At 36.9% G+C, this 22306-nt stretch overlaps 2 protein-coding genes across 3 annotated transcripts; both read right to left on the bottom strand.

Moving 5' to 3' along the window:
- Positions 1–1381: 1381 nt before the first annotated feature.
- On the bottom strand, positions 1382–10397 carry LOC131776165 (INO80 complex subunit D). Of its 2 annotated transcripts, none has more exons than XM_059092324.2 (8): positions 9938–10397; positions 9387–9645; positions 8903–9213; positions 6691–6808; positions 5855–6067; positions 4910–5010; positions 4288–4421; positions 1382–3769 (listed from the first exon to the last, which is right to left on the bottom strand). In XM_059092324.2, exons 1-8 carry the CDS (start codon positions 9996–9998, stop codon positions 2414–2416), a joined length of 2553 nt encoding a protein of 850 aa, XP_058948307.2. In that variant the 5' UTR covers positions 9999–10397; the 3' UTR covers positions 1382–2413. The 2 variants fall into 2 exon arrangements, with proteins under 2 accessions (XP_058948307.2, XP_058948308.2); XM_059092325.2 differs by lacking the exon at positions 9938–10397 and adding an exon at positions 9751–9894.
- Positions 10398–12042: 1645 nt separating this feature from the next.
- LOC131776151 (endoplasmic reticulum junction formation protein lunapark-A-like) lies at positions 12043–22192 on the bottom strand. The gene is made up of 13 exons (XM_059092300.2): positions 22058–22192; positions 21872–21913; positions 20822–21009; positions 20080–20138; positions 19742–19782; positions 19511–19594; positions 18521–18593; positions 16304–16495; positions 15768–15877; positions 15154–15262; positions 14265–14438; positions 13977–14060; positions 12043–13267 (listed from the first exon to the last, which is right to left on the bottom strand). The coding sequence occupies exons 1-13, from the start codon at positions 22082–22084 to the stop codon at positions 13209–13211; spliced, it is 1242 nt and encodes a 413-aa protein (XP_058948283.2). The 5' UTR covers positions 22085–22192; the 3' UTR covers positions 12043–13208.
- Positions 22193–22306: the final 114 nt, after the last annotated feature.

The following is a 22306-nucleotide window of genomic DNA, read 5'->3' as shown; positions in this document are numbered from 1 at the left end:
ATCTTTTGTTTTCATTACTCAGTTGACAGATTTATCATTTTGGTATTAGATCAATTAATCATTGATACTAACCAAAGTCCTTCTCAAACTTCTCTAACCCTAACCCTAAGCAATTTAACTATGGGATTTCACAATTGGTGTAATCAATCAATTTTTTGGCAAAGAGGAGGAAGTTTGGATACACCCTCAGATACTGATGGATTCCACTACAAATCATACTTAAAGATTGGTTGAATTTCATAAACAAAGAACAGAAGCTTTATGTTCTCAGAAAATACTTTATTTATTTTTTAAACAAATGTTCCATATTAAATATATTTAGTTCAGTTCAGAGGCCACAATAATCTTTGTTAGTGGACATGTTCTCTATTGCATAGAGTGGTTATGTCTGGTTACAACTAAAAAATAAACAAACAAACGAACAAATAAAGAAGTCTTGTTGTTTTCCTAAGTATAATTAATCTGGCCATGAATAAACTCCCCTGAATATTCTGCCAGGTTCGAAATGGCCATACATAAAGCTAACTCATTCACAACTAGGGAGAAAGAGAGAAAAACTACTCACAGACAGAAGCCTGACTAAGTCTTGAATTATCCTCTACAATTTAAGTGTGTGCCATATTGCAACCAAATGCTAAGTGACTTGCCTCAAACAAAACTAAAACAGAAAAGTGTATATAAACAAAAAAATCTTCTTAGAGCATACTGCCTTACAATGGTATAGAAATACTTATACACTGGTGCCCCCTAATTTTACAAACAAAAATTTGCATCTTACAGCTAGCTAAAGCAAAATAAGAATAATCCAACAGTTTTATCATTCTACTAGTGAAATTTCCCAATAGGCAAGACAACATATTACCTTCGCTGAAAGAATGTTCCTGAAGCAAAAACAACAAAAAAGTTAAGACAAAAGGGCAGATTGAAAACGCCCTGCAACAATCCAAAACATTTGAATTAAGCCCCAAATCAACAAATAATAACAAACCTAAGTTATAACTAGCAAAGTAACCCAAATGAATAAAAGCCGCATGAAACTGAAAACTGTCAGGAGAGTCAAGTCTTAGTCAAGATAATTTTACTGGATTTTTATAACCCTTGATGTGACAAAACATGGTAAACAACTAGTTGACGTTCAGGATGTAAGTTCATTATCAAGTCATCTTTGAGATGAAGTTATATAAATACAGCATCTTTTTCCTTTTCAAAATAAGTTCAACTGCATTTAATGCAGTTTCTATGTCTGCCACAATCATGAGACTTGTCACATGTCACTGTTTGAAGTAGGGTGGAGGGTTTTGTTTACATTTAACACAGTCAGCATCAGATCAGGTAAGATAAACACAGATACAGAGTTTTTCAACCAAGTGTCATTAAAACAGACCAATGCAGTCACTGCAGCTCATCAAAGAAACCATGACTTAGAGATGAAAGATCAGAGTAAAACCATGAAAACTAACAGATGCACGAGGAATTGCCAGCAACAAAATTGCAATTGTTTAAGAATTGCATCTTTTAGTTTTGCATCAGATTGGTTCAGAGTGACACAAATATAAAAGATCCACCAATACTGGATTATTTTTGACACTCAGTTGAAATATGTATAGTCAACATAAACTCTGATGACTCTTAATTTTGCTTCCCTAATGACTGGTGTGGAAATAAATTGTAGGCTATGTCTTTCCCCTACATCTTCTACTCAGTACCATTTAGGACAATTTTGGTGGAAAAAAATTAATAATAATAGTATCTTTCATCTATACGCATGGCTCCTTCTCTTCCTTAAAAATAAAAAAGGAAATAATTTTAAAAAAGTGTGAAATTGAATTAAGGCTATGTCTGTATGTTCAAGAATTACAAGGTGAAAGCAAAATTAGGAGTCAAAAGGTTACAGTTTTTAACAGGCAAAGGAAGTAAAGCACAGTTTGCCACAACCCAATTCCACCAACCTTCAAATCTTTGTGTAGGTAAAGTAAAATAAGGCAACTTGGGTAGAATAACAGGCCTGGAAAATCCAACCAAGTTGTCTTTTGCACCTGACATGAATCACACCCTCACATGCACCACAAAGCTGTGGGGGTAATATTTACAGTAATTTTCTTATATACAAATAACAGCATAGTCAACATGCTGGTATTGTTTGTCTAATGGCAGCAAATAAAGCAATGTTCACTGAAAAGTTAATACTCTGGAAATCTTTCTGGAGGAACCAATGAATTCCTGATTGGTATTACTGTGACACATTGTACATATATCAGGCAGAAGTGGCACCACATAAGCTTTCTGAGAATACGAGATACTTGTATAATGATCAATCTTTCTGCTTATAAGCGAACCACTTGATGCAGGTGTAGCAATTAAAAAAAAAAATCTCCTCCTCCTTTAGGGATAAAAATGACTTCTTTTGCGCACTTTATCTTAGCCGCAGGTCACCTAAGGTTGTGTCATGATTCTGATTAAATGTTCCACCAAATAGAGTTTGCTCTCTATCGTCAAAGAGGAAAGGATCATCAGAGTGGTCAATTTCATTGTGCCTTGGAAAACGTGCTCCTGTTGGTTTCAATTGTCCTTGAAGGAATGATGGACTTGCAGGGCTCAGAGTGGGTGATGTCATATGTGACTGCTGAAAAGGTGTAGGTCTGTCAAATGTGAAGACATTTCCAAGTGTTGTGTGGGGTGAGATGTGAGGGGACATTGAAGGAGGAGAGAAAGGTGGTGAAACAAGTCTATTCAATCCTGTTTGTGTGGAATTAAGAGGTGATGTGAACGATGATGAGGCTGGAGAGGTATTGTTTACGATTGCAGACCAGCTTCGCTGTGTAGGAGAAAGGATGTTATCCATTGTCATAGGGGGAGAATGAAGATGATCTGAGTTCACTCCATTGCTGTGAGATTTTAACTCATTGCTTCCTAGAAGTCCGTGTGGGGGAGAAAACATAGGGTCCTTATTAAGGGCAAGTTCTTTGATCTTGTTATTTTCCTTTTTGATATTGTTCTGATGAATGATTGGTGATATAATGCTTGGGCCTGTGTGAGAAGCATTACTTGCATTAACTACCTTCTTTGAGTCTCGTAAGTTAGAGACCTTGTTTGGCTTACTCCTGCTATTCAGTGGTGATGACTTTGATCCAGATTCAGACAAACAAGAATCATCTTGACCTGTGCCAAGAAAACCACTACTGTTTAACAATCCTGGGGTGTGTGTGATTACTGATGCTGGAACAGAGTGTCCAACACCACATTCTTTGCCTTTTCCAGAATACAGACTTTTAATGGCAGAATTGCCATTGGAAACAGTAGGGAAATTTTCACTAAGGATATCATGTTCACTTTCCTCATTATCAAGGCCACCAAGGAGTATCTCCTCCCTTTGCTCCGATTCAAACATAGGTGAATCATACTGCTGAAACTCATCAAGATCAGGTGACATAGGAGAAGGTCCACTTCCATGTGAGTAGTCAGATGACAATGACAAACTGATATCTGGAGATAACATATCCGATGAATTATCAGGACTAAATGAATTGTCCAAACCAACAGGTCTTATTGAATTGTTAGGTGTCTTTGCTACTCTTGCTTTGTTTGACCTGGGCATAGCTGGTTTTCTATTGGCTGGTTTTTTAGTTGGCTTGGGTAGCTTTTGAAGTAATGGGGCCTTTGGCTGTGGTTTCCGCCGTGGCTTCTTTGGGGGAGGCTTTGTTACTCCAGGAGAGGACTTGGCTGCTGCTGCAGCTGCTTGAGCTTGGGCTTGAGCCTCTTGAAATTTGGCCTGCAACAAAAGAAAAGCATAAAATATTGAATACAACACACAAACAAATGACATATACAGCCTTACTAGCTCAATCCTATTCAAAACCATAACATGTAAAGGGTCAGACAGATTGATCTGAGCTGTTTGGCCCTGCTAAGCATGCGCCCTTCTACCCATGGGTATTTTATAATACACTGCACTATCAGTTTACCAGGGTAATAACCCACTAAGAGGTTAGTGTTTGTAAACCTCACCCCTTCAGCTTCTGATTTACAAACTTTTCTCCTTTTCTCCAAACATATGACATGGGTCACTGCACTGATGAATAATAGGAAGTGGCATCTATTACTTATAGTAAAAGTTAGAAAACTGTGCTCACAGTTTCTTCTCAACAAACCACAAACAGCAACTTATGGAGTAAGAACAAATTTTGAAGTTGTAGCATCTTTTATCAAATTCAACTAAAAATGGCCTAGCTGTTAATTTTGTTCTAAACTGCATATCCAGTTTCTATTCTAATAGACACAGCTTCTAACCTTTTTCCTGGCATGTTCATCACAAAGAGGACGCTCATGAATGACATCAAACACTGGCACAGAACATTGGAGACCTCCAGGCCACTTGGCAGTGCACTGGGCATACAATACTTGCATAGAGTCATTCATTATATCTACAAATTTTGACTCTGTTAAGGAAACAAACTAAAGAGAAAAGATTAATATATTTTTTGTTTTGGGGCAAAGCAACCTATGTCAAACATCAACCTTCACAATGGCCACTGAAAGGAGATTCTAAAATATAATTTACAAATGTAACAGAGTACATTTAGGTCAAAATTTGAGTGAAAATCTCAACTACATTCTTGCTTTGAAAAATTAAACTTGCTGTGTAGATTCCGAAAGACAGCAAAAATAATTTTACATGCCCACTACATATACCCCCACATGACCTACATTAATGATTTCATAGGCGTAATACATTTGGCTGCCAGCCAAGCAAGTTGCAACTTTCATACGGAGTAGTCTGATTATCAAACTATAGGGAACTATCAAATTGTAGCACTCATTTCTGCCTAACGTGGCCCTTAGCAATTTCCAATCCTACTATTTTTTCTCAAAATTTCTCTCAAGGCCAACAGTAAATATGTGGAAAGGATACGATCCCTGCAGAATTTGGTGTATGGGAAGGCTTTCTTCTTACATTGAACGTCATCTTGAGTGAATGCACATGTTTTCACATGACATCTAGCAGGTCTGGGTCTATGGAGAAAAGAAATTCATGTTAAATTTAATGGGGTTAAAGGGTTAACTTTGCTTCTCCGACTCTCTTATTTTTGTTATAGCTTAGTATAGTTGAACCTTGACTATCAGGTCCAATTTTCTCATGAATATCAATAAGTTGCATTCGAGATCTGTAACAATTTTTTTCCAGTGAAACAAAGCAGATGTACTGAAACAATTGGGCACTATTCTATTAATGCACCTTTAATGCTAGATCATTTTAAGCTGTAAAATGTTGTTGTGAGACATTTTTCTTAAGACCTTGGCAGATTTTGGGCAAGACACACATGATTAGAGAATTCCCTTTAATTTTCGTGAAAAGTTGATTGAATGCTACTTATTCTCTTTATTTATGACTCAATAATATACAAATATTCAATTATCCAGACTCATGCTTATCTGGACTATTCAGCCCATTCCCACAAGCCTGGATGATCGAGGTGCGACTGGAAAGATTACCTCTGATCTAGAAATGAAGTGACCTGCGTGACCAAGCATTATTCCTGTTTCAAAGACATGGAGCCATTGAGTATTACCCCCCCCCCTTCCTCTAAAATACAAAGCTGATCCATGACAGGTTCATCTGTTCATCTGTTCATCTGTTCATCTGACATTTATAATCTTTTACATGAGGAAGGCAATTTGAGGGGGAAGAGTCTTGCCCAAGAACACAACACCAAGACCAAACAAGGGTTTAGACCCTGACTTCTAAATCTATGGAGTAACCACATCTTCCAGATCATAGCTCCATATCTGGGGTAAATTCACCAGGTAACATGAAATGCAGGGAATTCAATTCTTCTAATTTTGTGAAACATCCCACCTTGTTCTCCGCATCTTCTTGCTATTTTCCAGAAGAGAATCCACACAGGCTGAACTGTTACTCTGAACAGCCTTAACCAGAACATTACCAGATGCCATCATATCTTTGTATTGATGACGCCGTGTTCGCAGTGTTCTCCTCAGTTGGTGAAGTTGTCGTCGTAGCTGGCTGCTCAGTCTTGAAATCTTAGCAGTTCTAATATCAGCATGAAGGCTAAAAAGAAATTGGGTAACATAAATTTGAAGAAACCACTATTTCTTAGATCAACTCGGAGGCAGAATTATTTTTGATGAAAAAACAACAACAATAATTTCATGCATGAATTATTTTTTTCAAATACCCTTCTAAACCCTACCAAGATCTAAAACTAAAGTCTTCATACATAATGCAATTCATTCTTTATTGCTTCAGCTCCGAAAATGTACTGTTAAGTCAGACAAGACCCTTTGGTTGCTATTTTCTTTCTTCTTATAACCTTTCTGCTTGAAAATGTTATGATACTTAAAGGAGAAATTTCTAATTTGCCTTTCTGGGCAGTGAAAGGATTGAGACCTTCTAAGGGAAGATAATTTTTTTTTTTAAATTTTAAATTTTAAGATCCATCAATACTTCCTTTCCAACTATTGATGAATAGCAACAAGTACATAGGATTGCAACTCTTTAGAAAAATACCCTCCTTAGAAAACCATCAATAATTTGGGGCACAATCCATCAGTTATTGGGGTACAAAAGATGCTACAGCGGTGGCATAATTATTTTCAACGTGTTTCCGTTCTTGTAAGACATGGCAAACACTCTCAACTGTCAGGGAAAAAAAACAAGACAAGCTGACTAACCAGTTGTTTTCTTTTCTGAGAGCTTCATAATCAAGGTCACTATCAGAAGAGAGCCACATTTGCTGCCAGGGCATATCATCACCTTCACTGGAACTGTCACCATCAGAACTCTCAATATCTGACGACAAAAATACACTTGCATTAAAACTTAGAAGCATTACTTGCAGGGAGTTTACAGAGATCAAAGAATTCTGCCACTAGCATGCACAATTCTCCTGCTAATGACTGGAAACCAAATATGCACTGGATTAACTATGAACTTTAACAGAAACTAGCATTTTTTATGACTTGAAGATGAATGATAAAGTTAAATATATTTGTGAGGAAATCTTTATCACAATCAAGTTAAGTAATTGTTACTGGCCCTGCCTTAATGGTGATTGGCTTAGGAAAAACATTAAAAAGGAAGGCTGTTGTATTCTGGAAATCTTGAGTTGATGTGGTGTAAAATGACTGTAAGCCAAACAGAACTAAGGCATAACATAGCCCTAGATCATTGCATTGAATAACATGGACCAGGTTAATTGCGTCCCAATTCTCTCTTAGATGCAAAAATTCAAACTAACAATACTGAAAGGTAGCCAAAATACAGAATTCACTCTGACAATTGGTTAACGCTGAAATCATTAGCTTAAGAAACTCTTTCTGTGGCCAATTTACATTACCAACTCAGTTGGCCCAGCTCCACAATTTCTTTCGAAGCTTATTCCCTCCATTTGTAAGGCAGAATGAACAGTTTTTACGGTCAAAACCATCATATTGATCTCAGAGAACATACTCAAATTGAATCACAAGTTTGCCAGCTGAGAGCTACTGCATTAGCAAGAGCCTTTAATGAAATAGACTCCTTTCACACCATTACAGTCATAACAGCATGCCTGTGTTTAACTTCACATCTTTGTTACTGTGTGAATAACATTTAGTTTGTTTGTTTCCACTGCAAGGTGCACCTTTCAAGTGGATTCACTGGTGAGAATTCTCTGGTTACAAAAAATATGTTCAAATCAAGGTGAAAATTTCCAGCTGTTTAAAGCAAAATACTCTACAAATTCTGGAAACTTTCATTCATACCATTGCTTGGATTAAATGTGCTAATGTCCAAGTGTCTGTATCATATAAATGTTCCAGACCCACTGGGATCATTTTCTTTTCCTAAACTATGAAGAATTTGTGTTTTACTGCAACTGTATATCCCACAACCAATTTCCATCAATATCACCCAGCAAAAACTGTACATTACTATCCAAATTGGAATTTATCAATTGATTGCACACTTGTAGAAATAAGACGGCTAAACTCAAAAGATGTTTCCAAGGTGATAAAAGGGAAATGGACCGAAACTTTAAAAGCTCCTAGATAACCTATTCAAAGGTATTAATTATGTCGGAAAATTTATATAACAGCTTTTTATTCAAGTGTACACAGTGAGATAGTCAAGCCACACCAGACTTCTGATGAAACCTCTTAACTTGTTAAATTAACACCCTGTGAACTGTACTTCTCTGAGAAATTAAAAATTTTCAGTTGTAATCATTCCAGCCAGCAGATGTTTGGTGAAATTGTTCTGTACTTAACTTCCAGAAACATCTATCTTTACTGAGCTTAAATCACATGATGTCAGGTATTTTTTAAACCTGACCGACACGATACTTTCACTTTAAAACTTAGGTGATCTCGTGACAATCACTACTGAACTTTTTTCAAATAAATAGGAATGGATCACACCATAATAAATTTGGAAAATTAGAAACTCTGCCACCAAAAACTTCGTCTGATTTAAATCGGGTAACGTGGCAGGAAAACTGGTGGATATACCACTGATCAAAACATTTTCTGTAAAATTGTGAAACTATAACATGACACGAGATTTTTGTAATTTTTTTCTCCAAACTAGAGAGTAACACGATCGATTGACTATCAATAGAGGTTTGAATCTCGTTCATCTACGAGAAAAAAAGGTCGACGCCAATAGATTCCATGAGGAAAACGAAATGGTGAAAACAAAACTGTATCGTATTTTTGGACAAAGCGTTTTCTACAGAACAGTAAAGACCTACTCACGGAAATTTAAATTCTTGTTGTTGTAACTCGATAGTTCATGCTTTAGATCATCGAGGTGCCACGAAGTACATGTATTGTGCACAAAAACACGAAATCGCTTTAAGCTTCTATTAAAAGCACAAAGACGCAAAATTTCTGTAAAAATCCTTACCATAAATCTTGAATAAATCCGCTCTGTCTTTCTGCCATTTTCTCCTACTCTCTCTCAGCTCTTCAATCGCTGGACTATTTGCGTAACTTTTCTTCGGCGGTTGATTTTTAGGCTTTTTTGAACGATAAGGAAATAGAGTGGGGATCGAAGACATGTTTGTCGATGCTGGAGTCGCCAAAACATCTGTCCTTGCTTTACATTCTGTTGTCGAAGAAGATGAATTCGCCTCGCACTCGACTCCTTCGCCAGGTTTTTTTCGTCGATTCTTCTTGGGAACGATTCCTAAAACTTGTAAATGACTATTGCAGTATCTGAAAAGGTAACAAGAACATAAAGCATGAGTTAGAACGAAAATTCAGAGCGATTTATCATCAAAAGCATTATCACCATCGCTTTGAACATCAAAGTGAAGCGCGGAAGCGATCAAGAGGAGAATGATATTCACAAAGGGGGAAAAGCAAAGAAAACAAAATTACAAACTCACATTCGATCCTCGGCAGACGGTATAGGATTTGTACACTGATGTCCGTTGTATTTTGCCACAAACTGACATTGTTTAAACGGAGCGTTTTTATCCTCTAACACATGTCGAATACAAAACGCGTAGCCATTTAACCTTCTTTGCTTACAAAGCTTTTCACTGTAGCTACAAAGAAGTTTTCCATCCAACGGCGAAGAATGAATGTTCTTTCCCTCAAACATAACGTTTGCCGTCTTTGCTTGCTCTTTCTTGGCATCGACATCTACAACGAAAGGAATAAATTTCCGAAAAATTAGAAACGACAAGACCTATCGAATATTAATCGCAAATTTAAATGATTTTCAATATCCCAAATAGGGAAAATTACTTGATTTCTCCGCCATTCCCTAAACACAACAAGATGGCCTTCGAAATTGAAGCGAAATAACCATTTCGACGTTTTTGTATGACGAAGAAAAGTTTCCTGTCGAGCAAGATCCAGACGTGAAAGGACCGCTAAAATATGCATACAATTTTCCGTACGACTAGTTTATACAAACAATGCTTGCACGTACTTGCGTTGAAACTGCTCGTTTCGAACTTCAAAACACTAGGTTTAGTTTGTATTTCCTCCATAAAGATAAATGGAATGTTTCTTCGTTCAGAGAACGGCTAAAATCGAGTGTACGAGCCCGTTCCTTCATGCGATTCTTGTGCGTTCGCCATCGTGGCTTGCGTTGGACTGCCGACCACTCGGTGACGAGCGAATGAGAAAATCACACACCCTATAAGCGCCCTTTTTTGGTACACCAAACCGTATTGAATGACACCTTGCTCGAGACACTGAAAACATAAATCCTTTTATTCCCGGCCCGAGAAGAAGGCATTTTTTCGTTGACTCGATCCACTGGGAAGAGGAATTGAGGTAGTTTCCGAAAGTTCGAAGAGCAACGAGATACGTCGGGATAACGGCAAGATATTCGCGCGAGAGGCCCCACTCCATGTTGGTGTTTTTTTCAGCCATGGGCTCTGGGGCGGGTCACATTCAAGAAGACGCCATTTTGCAACTGCGACAACGAGACTTCAACAACAGCCAATCAGAAGCGAGATTTGAGGGAAACGAGGTCTAAAATTGCTATTGTCATAGCAACCATAGCTATGATTGACAGCTGAATATAAACAGCGTGGGAAATATGGCGGGAAAGAACTGAAAATGCAATGGACACCTTTCTTCAAGAGCTTTCCATTTCCTTTTATCAATCATGGTTTAAATTTAGAGAAAATGTATAAAAAAAAGGGAATCTTGTATAGCGTGATTCTCCCTAAAAAAGAGGAAATTGGGTATGATAAGAGATATCTTTTTTCCGGGAAGGAAACAATGTACCTCTTTCTCACATCATTTCATTTGTAAAATGATGTCGACCGGAAATGCGGAAAACGAAGTGAATGTTGAAAATATTGTTTTGTTTTAAAGATTCACGATTTCAGAGATGACCTCTTTGTTGTTCCAGAGACTATGGCGAAAAATTTTTTAATAATATTCACGACCGGAACTTCTCGCTATTGAATATACATATTTTTTTAAAGAAGAGAAAAAATATTTTTTCTCCCGGTTTGAGAAATACAGTTTGGGTTTGTATTTGTCTGATTTTTACTTTATTTTATTTTATTTTCAGCACTTATGTTGCTTGAAAACTGAAAATTAAAGTATCACTAGATTTGGAAACATTTTGGTCAATTTTGCGCCTAAAGGGAAATAAGCTTTTGGGCTGTGCGTGCTTTCGTAATTACATTTTATCAATTTATTCTTTGTCTCCCTAATTTGGAGGAACCACCTGTAATGGTGAAAGGATGGAAGAGGAAAAAAAAAAAAAAACAGCAGCAATGAAATGGCCTCAATCTTCGCTTTCTATCTTTCGTCATTAGCCTCTTTCTTAAAGCTGACTTTTACCTAAACGCACTTTGTTCATTGCTTCTTTTTTCCTTTGTCTTTGACACTCGTATTTCCTTAAAAATTCTAATTACGAATTTTTGCCCGACAGTTGAAGCATGAATCGTTTATGTGCATAACATTGAACGAGTGAAGACCGATTTAATGTTTCCTACCCTGGTAAGTGTATTTCATTTCTATTTTGAACTAGGATTCTACGAAAATTTTTAATTTTTCTATTAATTTTCCTAAAATCACAGTGGCAGACGGGAAATCAGTGAAAATTGAAATAAAATTGGAAATATAAATATTTTTCAAACTCTTGAATACCTGTGAATTCATTTATTAAAGAAGGCGTGCAGTTCAGTTTTGAGGACAATCATTCAGTCAGTTTTGACCTGATGAAGAGCAGGTGGGTGTTGGAATTCCTTACCTAACAGGGGGAGAGTAGAGAGCCACATAAACTCTTTTCTTTCAATCACATCAGAGAAAATATCCCTCTGGAAGTTTTCTTATCCCAAGCAAGCCCCTAATTTCAGCAAGAAACTGTTGAAGGACCCTTCCCTCCTTCTGCCACTAGGAAATTCTCACTCCTCCCTTGCAGGAAGCATCACTGATTTTTTCACTGAAACTTTGATGCTATACTCAAGATCACAGAGCACCTATATCTTAAATGTGCTTCTTTCTTTATCTATCACAACAATAGTTTGTGGGACACAAAACAGTCTACACTAAAAATTCATGCCATCATTCAGCTTTCAAAATTTAACTTTACTTCCACTTGCCTCATGCAACTGTAATTTCAACTTATCTGTGATTTACAATTTGTTATGCAGCACTTTTTGCTGAAAATAAACTATAAATATAGTTTTATGCATAAAAAATGTCCACTTCTCAATTTGATCTACTAAGTGGTATCAATGAAGCAATCAGATCAATGTCTGTATCTGACTAACTGCACACCCACCCCTCCCCTAACACAACTGCAGTCAAATGATAACAAGTTAGGGTTAATGTTAGGTCAGGGGAGGGGTAAGAACACAGTTGTTCATATATTGACATTGATTCAAGCATTATTCTTGGGCTCAACTCATAAATTAACCCTTCAACTCCAAGACAAAATTTGTAATTCTCCTTACTGTCAACCATACAATTCTTCTAAAGTTAGTTCAGAGAATTGAGTATTGGATCAACTAATTATCACCAAATTGATGTTTTCTTTATTCTCATCACTTATCTGGTTGATATTCTATTGATATTGTAAGGAGAAATTCTGTCCTAGTCACTCATAGGAGTTAAAGGGTTAAGGGAACACATCGTACCCAGATGTTCATTTGAAGCTGTGTTAACCCTTACACTCCAAAGATTAGAATACAAATTCTTTGCGCTGTCTGCCAAACATTCAACATTCCTGGTTATTCTGGCTTCAAGAAATTAGTGTTAAACAACAAGCCACATTTACATATTGACATTCTAGGAAGAAATTTAGCACAGTACACTTAATTTCACTACTTGCACTGAACATTACCAAGTATGCTACAGTCACAAAAGTTTTATTTTTAAAAGTGTCATTTATTCTCTCAATAAATTAATCTGACAGAGTATCTGACATATCTCCATCATAAGAGGGAACAACTCCTTGTTAATACTCATAATAAATAAACCATCTATAAAGAATCTGTGACTAAACAAGAAATTTAATCTTCTTGTGCTTCTCATGGTTTAACTGAATTTACTTGAACTAGAGGCCTTTGGAATTTAATGTGAATAAATTCAGTGCATATCACATGACACCACAGTATTTTCTAGTCCCTATAACAACCTTGCTCTTGCTCATTTAAATGATAATTTAAAATATCTTTGTACCCAACAGAACAAAACTGTAATCATCCACAGCAACAACTGCATACAACATGTTAGTGCCCTTGGTCACATTCTTTGTCTTCCAAATTGATGTCTGAGCTGTTGGCAGTTTCTGCAAAAGCAAAACAAAAATGGTGATGGGCAATATAACAAACGGTAGAAAGGTTTGACTTGCCATCTCATAAGTAAGAGTTACCAGGGAGCAGGCAACTTAATGAAAGAAAACTAATTTTGATGAAAATTAGTATAAAACTGCTCCATGATGGCTGCCCTTGGCAATTCAAACAATTTAAACTTTAGCTCCAAATAAACCAGAATGGAACTACAGATGACCAAACTAGAGAAAACAGCAGAGGGAATAAACCTAAAAACTTATGTAGCAAGATTTACAAGTTGTTTTCACCTAGAGAAGTGACCCTGGGTAACTTTGATTTTGAATCAAGTTCAGATCTAGGCTTGGAAAAAGGATTTGCTATGTAGCATGAAAAGTTTGAGAAGTTTTAACTCTTGCACATTTGTGCAGAGTGTCCACAAACCTGCAAAAACAATTCCTGAAAAAAGTTTACTGCAAAATATGTAATAATTATATACCAATCATCTTATGTGTAGCTACTCTCTGAAGAACTCAGTAAGTAATAAATTTGGAAAATATCATGAATTTTTTTTTTCTTGTGAGAAGTTTTTCTTCAACCTCTTCAAAAGAAATCTCAAGACTAGTTCATATGAGAACCTTTAGTCACAAGATGGGACAAACTAAGCTCCCATCTTGCAAAACTAACTGGCATCTCTGTCACAAATTTTCAGTACACACTGCATTTTACCTTTGATTTTCTCCACTGCAGCATCATCACCATTCAATAACTCTTCCTCCTTCACAGAACTGGGCTCATCTGCTTTTTGTGTCACTGAAATATAACACATTAATTAGTATGAGGTTTGAATAGCCTGGATAGAACTACAATAATTGCAAAAGTGGAGAAAGATGTATCCTTCCCAAGTGACATCATGCTTACTACAAGAAATGAGGACATGACAATTTAGGCACTACGTGATGTTTTTAAAAAAACTCTCTCAACAAAAACAAGAGGAAATATTTCTTTGACACAAACCATTCTTTTTCTCTAACATGGCCTGCACTGAATTTGTGGGTTTCCTGTGGTGCAGCCCAGCACCTTGTCCAGAGGTTTGTCTTGGAGATGACCAAGTGTCATAATCCAGTTTTGGAGCAGTGGGACGATGTTTCTTTGCTGGGTTGAGTTGGTAACAATAACAGCATCTAAAGGCTGGTTGTGAAAATAATACAAAGAGCAATCAGCAAAATACATCTTACTGAAAAAAAAAGAAAAAAAAAAAAAGAGGAGAGACATAGCTGCCCAGCAACCAATGTGCTGGAATCCAGGTTGGGAAACCTGGGTTCAAGCTTTAGCTGGATGCTCACTGAGCTGAGTTGAACTTGTGGGAGTACATCATACTCTGAGTTCATGTGTTACAGGAGTCCTGCCTACTTTTAACCATATAACTCCCAAGATCTCATTGTTAATCCTCCCCTTTAGATGCTACACATTTCCTTGTAAATTAGTTAAGAGAATTTGGTGTTAGATCAAGACGACAACTTCTACCTGATAAGTTTGAGTGTTCTCACTACCAATTCTCTATAACCAATCTCTTATCCAACAAGCACACGCGGAAAAATTGTGTTATTAAATTTCATTAAAATCCTAAACGTTTGGAGCTTTCTAAGGCCAAATTTTCAGCCTGTTGCAATGCATTTCCATATAAGGTGACTCAGAATATGAGCTGATAACTGGAATCAATCAGAATACTAGAAATGCAATACTTGAAGTTGAAAATTTAATAATTTTACTTGGTACAGAAATAATTTTCTTGGAGTGAAAAGCTTGGGATCAGGATGTTTTCTTACTCAACAGGGCACTATATTGTATAAAATCAATAGTGTGTGTCCCCTTCAAGATGTTGTAGATCAATTTAACAGCATACCTATATATTCAAATTCCTCCTTCAAGGCCATTCCGTTATGAGAGTGGCATTGACTGCATATCAGAGCATATCTGTTATTTGGTCCATCACCAACAAGATATTCCACCAACTAAAAGCAAAAAAAGTTCCATTGTGTAAGCCATTGTTAACCCCTGAGAGTGACCAGCAACTAATTTCTCCCAACAGCATTCCCCCTGAACATTGCCACTGCAGGCATCTAAAGTTTTCTTTTTTTTTTTTTTTTTTTTAAAGGGCAATTTTCAAGCTGAATGCTTTTGCATTATACATGATTTTGAATTTTTATGAAATTTCATATATTAATTTTTGTCAATTGTATCAATTGTAATCTTGAATTGTGAGTAGTTATTATCAATCACATATTCCCCCTGAATCAAACAACAAGGTCACATGAATTAAGGGAATGATCACAAATTCAAGAAGCTCTTGCTTTGTTGAGCAAATTCTTCTTTTCAGTTCCTAATGAAATATATAGAGAACAGTATTGAGAATATGGGTACTGATGTTAGGGTGTAAAGGATTAAGACTGAATATTCCATTAAATAATTAAAACAGACAAAGAGGCTTAAAGCACGGAGTTAGACAATAAAAATTACTTTATCCATAGCTGTTCTTTCTCGTGGTAAGATTGGCTGAGCAGGTCTCGGCATGGGACCTGGTGAGGCTATTCTGCGGGGCGTACCAGGGGGCAATGGAGATGCTGCACCTGGGAGGTCAAAGGGTAACGGTGAACGTCAGTTGTTATTCAAGGGATGCAAAAGAGGAAAGGAAGGCCACCAGGAAATGATTGATATTACTTATTATGATTGTTTATAAACAGTTCATCACAAAGAGGTTTCATAATTGCATGGAATGTTGAGTACTTTTTTACTGAAGCTCGAGCAAAAAGAAAGCCAATCTCTCCCACTTCAATTGTACAGCAGTGAGTAAACACTCTATCATTGTGAATTAGAGGTGAAGCAAAAACTTCCACCTGACAATATCAACCCTCAGACTTAAGGATGATGAAGTTTTACATGGAGCCTCTTCAGTCACAAAGCAACAATCCCAGTAACAGTATCATAACATCAAATTATACGATGCACAAAGAAACTTTAAAATTGTAATGAATTCTGCAAAGCACAAGACTAACCTGATGAGTTTGAAGGAATATTCATGAGGCTGTTGGATTTCTTTGGCTCTATTGCCTTCTGATTTGTCTGTTTGCTATCCCCTGATTGATTCATCTGGCCTGGAGACTCTGCTAGAGAGGGCTCAGAGATGGTGCGCTGTAATGGAGCCCCTGGACTTTCAACCTTACCCAGGGCATTCCTCTGTCTTAATTCTGGGGGAAAAAAGTCCTCATCACAAAGAATTTTGGATCAATATCAGTATCTGGGCAACTACCCACCTACCCCTCCCCTAACCCAACAACAGTCTATTGATAACAACTTAGGGTTAATGTTGGGTTAGGGGAGGGGTAGGTGGGCAGTTGCCCAGATACAGATATTGATCCAGAATTTTTAACCCACTGTACCTAAAAAGGGACTGGCTTCTAAACGCTCCTTGCTTTATTACTCTTGAATCAAATATAAAAGTCATGAGAACAAGGAAATGATGACCAATTCAAGAAGCTGCTGATTTTCAAACAAATTCTCCTTTTCAGTAACAGAAGAATCGTCAGAAATATAAAGAGAACAGTGAGGAGAATAAGAACATTAATATTTGGATGTAAAAGGTTAAGGTAACCCATTACCACACTGGTTTGTCCAACAGAGCTTCACTTCAAAGATTTTTAGTTCAAAGAAAGAAGAACACCCAAGTCCCACTCTTTGGCTTCCCTAAATTTATAAACAGACATTTGTTAAAAAAAGAGCCGTACTGACCGTCTGACTGCGAGTCCAATGCCTAACTGACTGTGCTACAAGAACATTCGAATACACGACTTAAATTTTATCGTCAAATAAAACTGCAGCACTCCTTCGCGTAAGCGTTCAACAGGAGTGTTTTCGTATAAACTTTTGGCTATGTCAACGTATCTTTGGTTTTGTCTTCAATTCTGCCATAGCGCGAGTTTGTTCAAGGATATTTTACGTCTGCTAAATGGTGTTTTAAACTCAAAACAAAAAGCATACTCTTTCTTTAAACTGGTTATGAATATGCAAGTTCTTGGGGGCTGTATTGTTTTGATGAAACAAAAGGCTTCTTTTGTTTCAGCTTCATTCAATGAAAGCCGCTACGAAATTCAAGGTTTTTTTGCATACGTTATTTCTCAAAAACGAAGCGCAAACCAGCGAAAAAAAAACCAAAACAGTGTGTATCGAGTAAAACTACTCAAAATTCAAAATTCAACTACTTCTGAACACTTTCAAAAATGGCCGAAAAATAAAGGGGTCGTTCTTGCTCTGAGCCTTTGAGTTAATCCCTAATTTAGTACCCAGAGCTGAGACAGGGGGTGCTTGTTATTCAAGGGGCAGTGCATGCTTAATTAAAGACAGGTACTTTTTCAAATGTCCCAATATAAACCTTTTTTGTACAATGACATTTGCATTTAAACAATGTGAATGGTAAATATGTTGATTTACAAAGCTGATGCTCAACAGGATCACATTTTGTACTTGAAGTTATTTTTCAAACCTTAGCAAGTTCAAAAACTGAAAAGAGTACACCATAAATGTGGCAATTGAAGACTGCAGTAGAGCACCAGACTATGTTACCAAACAGGATCACTTGCCAACAAAAATGGCAAAGAGGACACTTATCTCAGGAAGGAGGGGAGGGGGGCAATCATTATAAATTAGCTGACAAGGGGAGGGTATGTTTATTTGCTTATTTGTGTGTGTGTGAGGAAGGGGGGGGGAGAAGCAGATATTTTACATTTCAGCCAATATTAGAGGCAGTTTTTGAAATAGCCCACAGTGAGGGAAAAAAAGTTAAGTACACACTCAAATCAAGAGCCCTATCCGGCCAAAGTTTATCTTGGTTTCTGTAACATAAAGCTAGTTGACACTTTAACCTGCGGATGGGAAGAGGCTGTGAGAGTAGAGAGCCTTGCGGAAAAAAAAAAATGACCTGGCCAGGTCTTGAACCTTGAATCTCATAACACAGAGTCCAGATGCCTGCTTCTTGTAAAGCGGTTCCTTTTTCATCCAAGATGGGAGTTTCAAAAGTTTTGAGAATTATAAAATAAAAATATCAGCTGAAGAAACAAAATGGACTGGTTAGAATGTCACAGCATGCTTCTCTATTATTTAGCTTTTGATTTTAAAACATGGCTTCAGGCCAGTTAAGTTACAGGGCCTCATGAGAAACAGAGCCCAGGCCCCAAATTCAATGGGGAGGTGCTAATCTAAAGATCTTCAGTGCTAACCTGTTCCCATTGAGCCACTTGGACTCTGTACACTGTGTGTAGGAGTCGAAATGGGTGTCTCTTTTCTTTCCACCTGAACAAAAGAACAATTGGTGAGGCAATACACCATTTTACTGTTGTGTACTTAGTTGCCAAGCCTTTGATTTGGAGTGAGGCTGAAGGTAACCTTGTTGTGATAGAGACCAGTATCTAGTTAGCATGATAAAAAAAGCAATTTACATTTGAAAAGCAGCAAGGTTTGTATCACAACAAGGTCACCCTTAGCCTCACTCCTGTTGAAAGGCTTGGTAACCAAGCATGTAACTGTTAAAATGGACTATTTAGATAATACAATTTTTTTGCTCATGATGGTTCAATGCTCTAATATGGTCTCAATATGAATCACATCGTGTGATTCATACCTACATCAACTCTGCAACAGTCATATACAAAGTTGAAAATGCAACAGGTGAGCAGAGCTAGTTGCACTTACAGAGTTAAGATGACCTCTCTCTGTAGTGGATCAGAATTTGTTACTTTTTAACCCCAATAGGCCATTTTACAGTTGTGTACTTAGTTGCCAAGCCTTTGATTTGGAGTGAGGCTGAAGGTGACCTTGTTGTGTTAGAGACCAGAATCTAGTTAGCATGATAACAAATTAATTTGCATTTCAAAAGCAGCAAGGTTTGTATCATAACAAGGTCACCCTCAGCCTCACTCCTGTTCAAAGGCTTGGCAACCAAGCACACAACTGTAAAATGGACTATTATCTCATTTGTTCCCTTCAAAATGGTATTGAAATAATTTCTAGTTATTCCTCACAATGTTTTTTTGTTACTTATGGGCAGATAAAGCAAAACATAATGTGTTAACATGAGGTATTGTCAGTAAAATTATGACAACTTGTTGAAAAACAAATCAGGCATTTTTTTTGCAATACTAAAACTGACACTTAGTTACAGTTACAACACAATTTTATCTTAATACCATGATGAAACACTTTCCTGTTACCTTAACAACTTCAGAATTGGGGTCATATTTAGCCAGCAAATCTTTAGCTGCTTTGTAAGTCTCTTTTTCCATCACTTCCTCAAGCTAAAATTCACACAAATAAGCAATGTAATAAAAAAAATAAGTTGTAATTAACTAAAAAGGCCTAGAAAATAAAGACCAAAGGTAAACAAAAGCCATATCCTCAGATTATATTCAAAAGTAATATAAAAACATTTCTATTTTACTTACAACTTGTCTCTTCTTGTCCTTTAACTCTTCCAGCCTTCTTTCTGAAAATAAAAAAAATACAAACTAAATGAGTTTTCCACTACTACTACACACTACTATTCAGTAAGACCCTCTGTTTGATAATTTTTAAGAGACCAGGGAATACAACCATGGTTTTCAGAAATTCATTTACAACATGCTACTTTTTTAGCTATCTTTCAGATTCAATGTAAAAAGATCATGACTGCATAGTAAGGAATATATTAGGTATAGAGTAGACACTGTATACTTTCCTAAGGAACAAAAAGTATTTTCAAAGCTTAAAATACACTAGACATAAAAACAGTCAGGTTCCTTACCATTCTTACTAATTCTTTGAACAAAAAAGTAATGAAGCACTCTCTTCAATAAATACACTCTGGAAAAAAAGAGGGGGCATGTTTTAAGGTTTAACAGTCACATGACAGTTTAGCAAACATGGTTGGAATACCCTTGGAGAGGGTCCTTACTGTGCACTCCACACAATAACTAGACTGACTGAACACAAGGGAGTAATGAGGAAACATGATGTCAACAATCACATAGCTGAACAACACCAACCTACGAACCACACCATTCACTGGGACTCTGAGCAATGCCTAACCTACAGCACCAACTACTTTCAACAACTGACTCTGGAAAGCTGATTTACTAACTAAGAACAGACCTCCTCAACCACTACTACCACCATACAAACAACTCATTTACGTTACATTAACATTACAAATGAACCAAACAGAATGACCTTACTTTACTAACAGATCAAGACCCACCAATCACGACCAACCTATGCCACTTGAGTCTTGCAGCCAACAACATCACAGCAGAACTGACCAATCAGTTTATACAAACTGGACTTAGAACATCCGACTGACAACAACTATTCCCTTGACTCTGATGATGACTTCCGCTGAGGTAGTTGAAACGTCAGTCACCACTACCAACAACAGTCCTTCTCAGGACTACACTCATCCAGATGATCAAAGTACACTATGACATTTTCCCGGGGTTCAAACCATTTACTGGTTGACATGGATGTTCAGATAAAGTGTTGATACTCACACAAAAGGAAATACAAGGAGTGGAATTGATCGCACAATTTTAGCTTTCCAAGACTTTGGAAAGTCATAAAAGTAGCATACAAGAGCAGCTAAAATGTACATCACAACTGAGTACAGGATCAGAGAACCAATAAATTTCTTTCTGAGGTTTTCCGTTCTTTGCTGACTGGACTGCAATGCTTTGATATCCTGAGAAGAGATAGAAGAAATGAATATCACAGGAATTTCAGAAGGTTTTGAAATATATAGACAGGTAAAAATAAAGAACTGACTCGTTGTTTTGGTAATATTGTGACACCATTGCCAATGTAACTAAGACAAAACATCTGATGCATTCATGAAGTTGAATGCTCCATGATTGCAAGAAATTGTAGGAATACTTTTGGCTGTATGGAATCTAATTGCACACTGAAGCTTATTAAAAATTGCTTAATAAGGACAATGTTTCCATATCAAGCAATCAAAATTGTTAACACAAATTTCATTTCTAATTTGACCTATTTTATTTTTTTCAACCATAGAATAATAGCATCGTGTGTCAGTTATAAGAAGCCTATGGAAATCATTATTATTCTTCAGAGTTAGCAGTACAAACTCCTCCCAAAAACATTAAAGGCAATAATTAATTATTCAATAAAACAAAATAAGTCATTTTGTTATGTTATCTTTAAAAGAGCCTCTGCTTGTTCCAAAATTTCTTCCAGTGTTAACTGAAGAAAGATAAAACTCGACTTATCTAACAAGTAATGTCTGTTCAAGTTAAAATAGTTGTGAAATCTGTTGGCTAACGTAAAGAAATTTTTGAAAAATTTAACTCAGCCATATTTGCGGTTTGTCGATCATTCATGATCATATTCTCATATAGCAAAAATAACAGTTTGATTATAATACTATTACTAGCTACTATATTGATAAAACCTTTCTACAAATTTTTCACGCCGATGGTGAAATTTCCATAGCTTGATCATTTATCCAAAAATTGTGAATTACCCTAAAAACGATTTAGCCGTCATAAATTACAATTAAGATTTCACTTTTGCATAAGCCTCACCTTCTCCAGTAATTCTAACACTTCTCCGAGCGATTCCTTTTTCTGCCAAGAAAAGAAAGTAAAGTTTTACTACGATCGTGGTTAGTGTTCAGATGCAACAGCTAGGATCCACAGAGTTGTTTCCTGCTTTGACACTGCTGAGAGAATCCGCGATCGAGACCAAGAAGCCAAATCAACTGCACTTACCCTCCACCTGGAGAAAATAAGACCCATGACGGAGCCTATTCACAATCGTGATGCTTCGAGGGCTGCTACTTCCTCTCCATACCCTCTGATCAGGAAATGGACTCAAGACAGATCGCGGCGGGATTTGCGGCGTTGAAACACATCATCTGCTCATGCGCTATCAACTCTTCCCGTCCCCGTCGGAACCCGTTGGGAACCCTGTTGAGGTAAAATCTGGACTGGACTGTCAGGTGGACTTTGATTAAGGAC

This window comes from Pocillopora verrucosa, chromosome 10 (genome assembly GCF_036669915.1).
Source record: "Pocillopora verrucosa isolate sample1 chromosome 10, ASM3666991v2, whole genome shotgun sequence".
NCBI classification, from domain to species: domain Eukaryota; kingdom Metazoa; phylum Cnidaria; class Anthozoa; order Scleractinia; family Pocilloporidae; genus Pocillopora; species Pocillopora verrucosa.
This window is presented reverse-complemented; position numbering and strand designations above follow the sequence as displayed.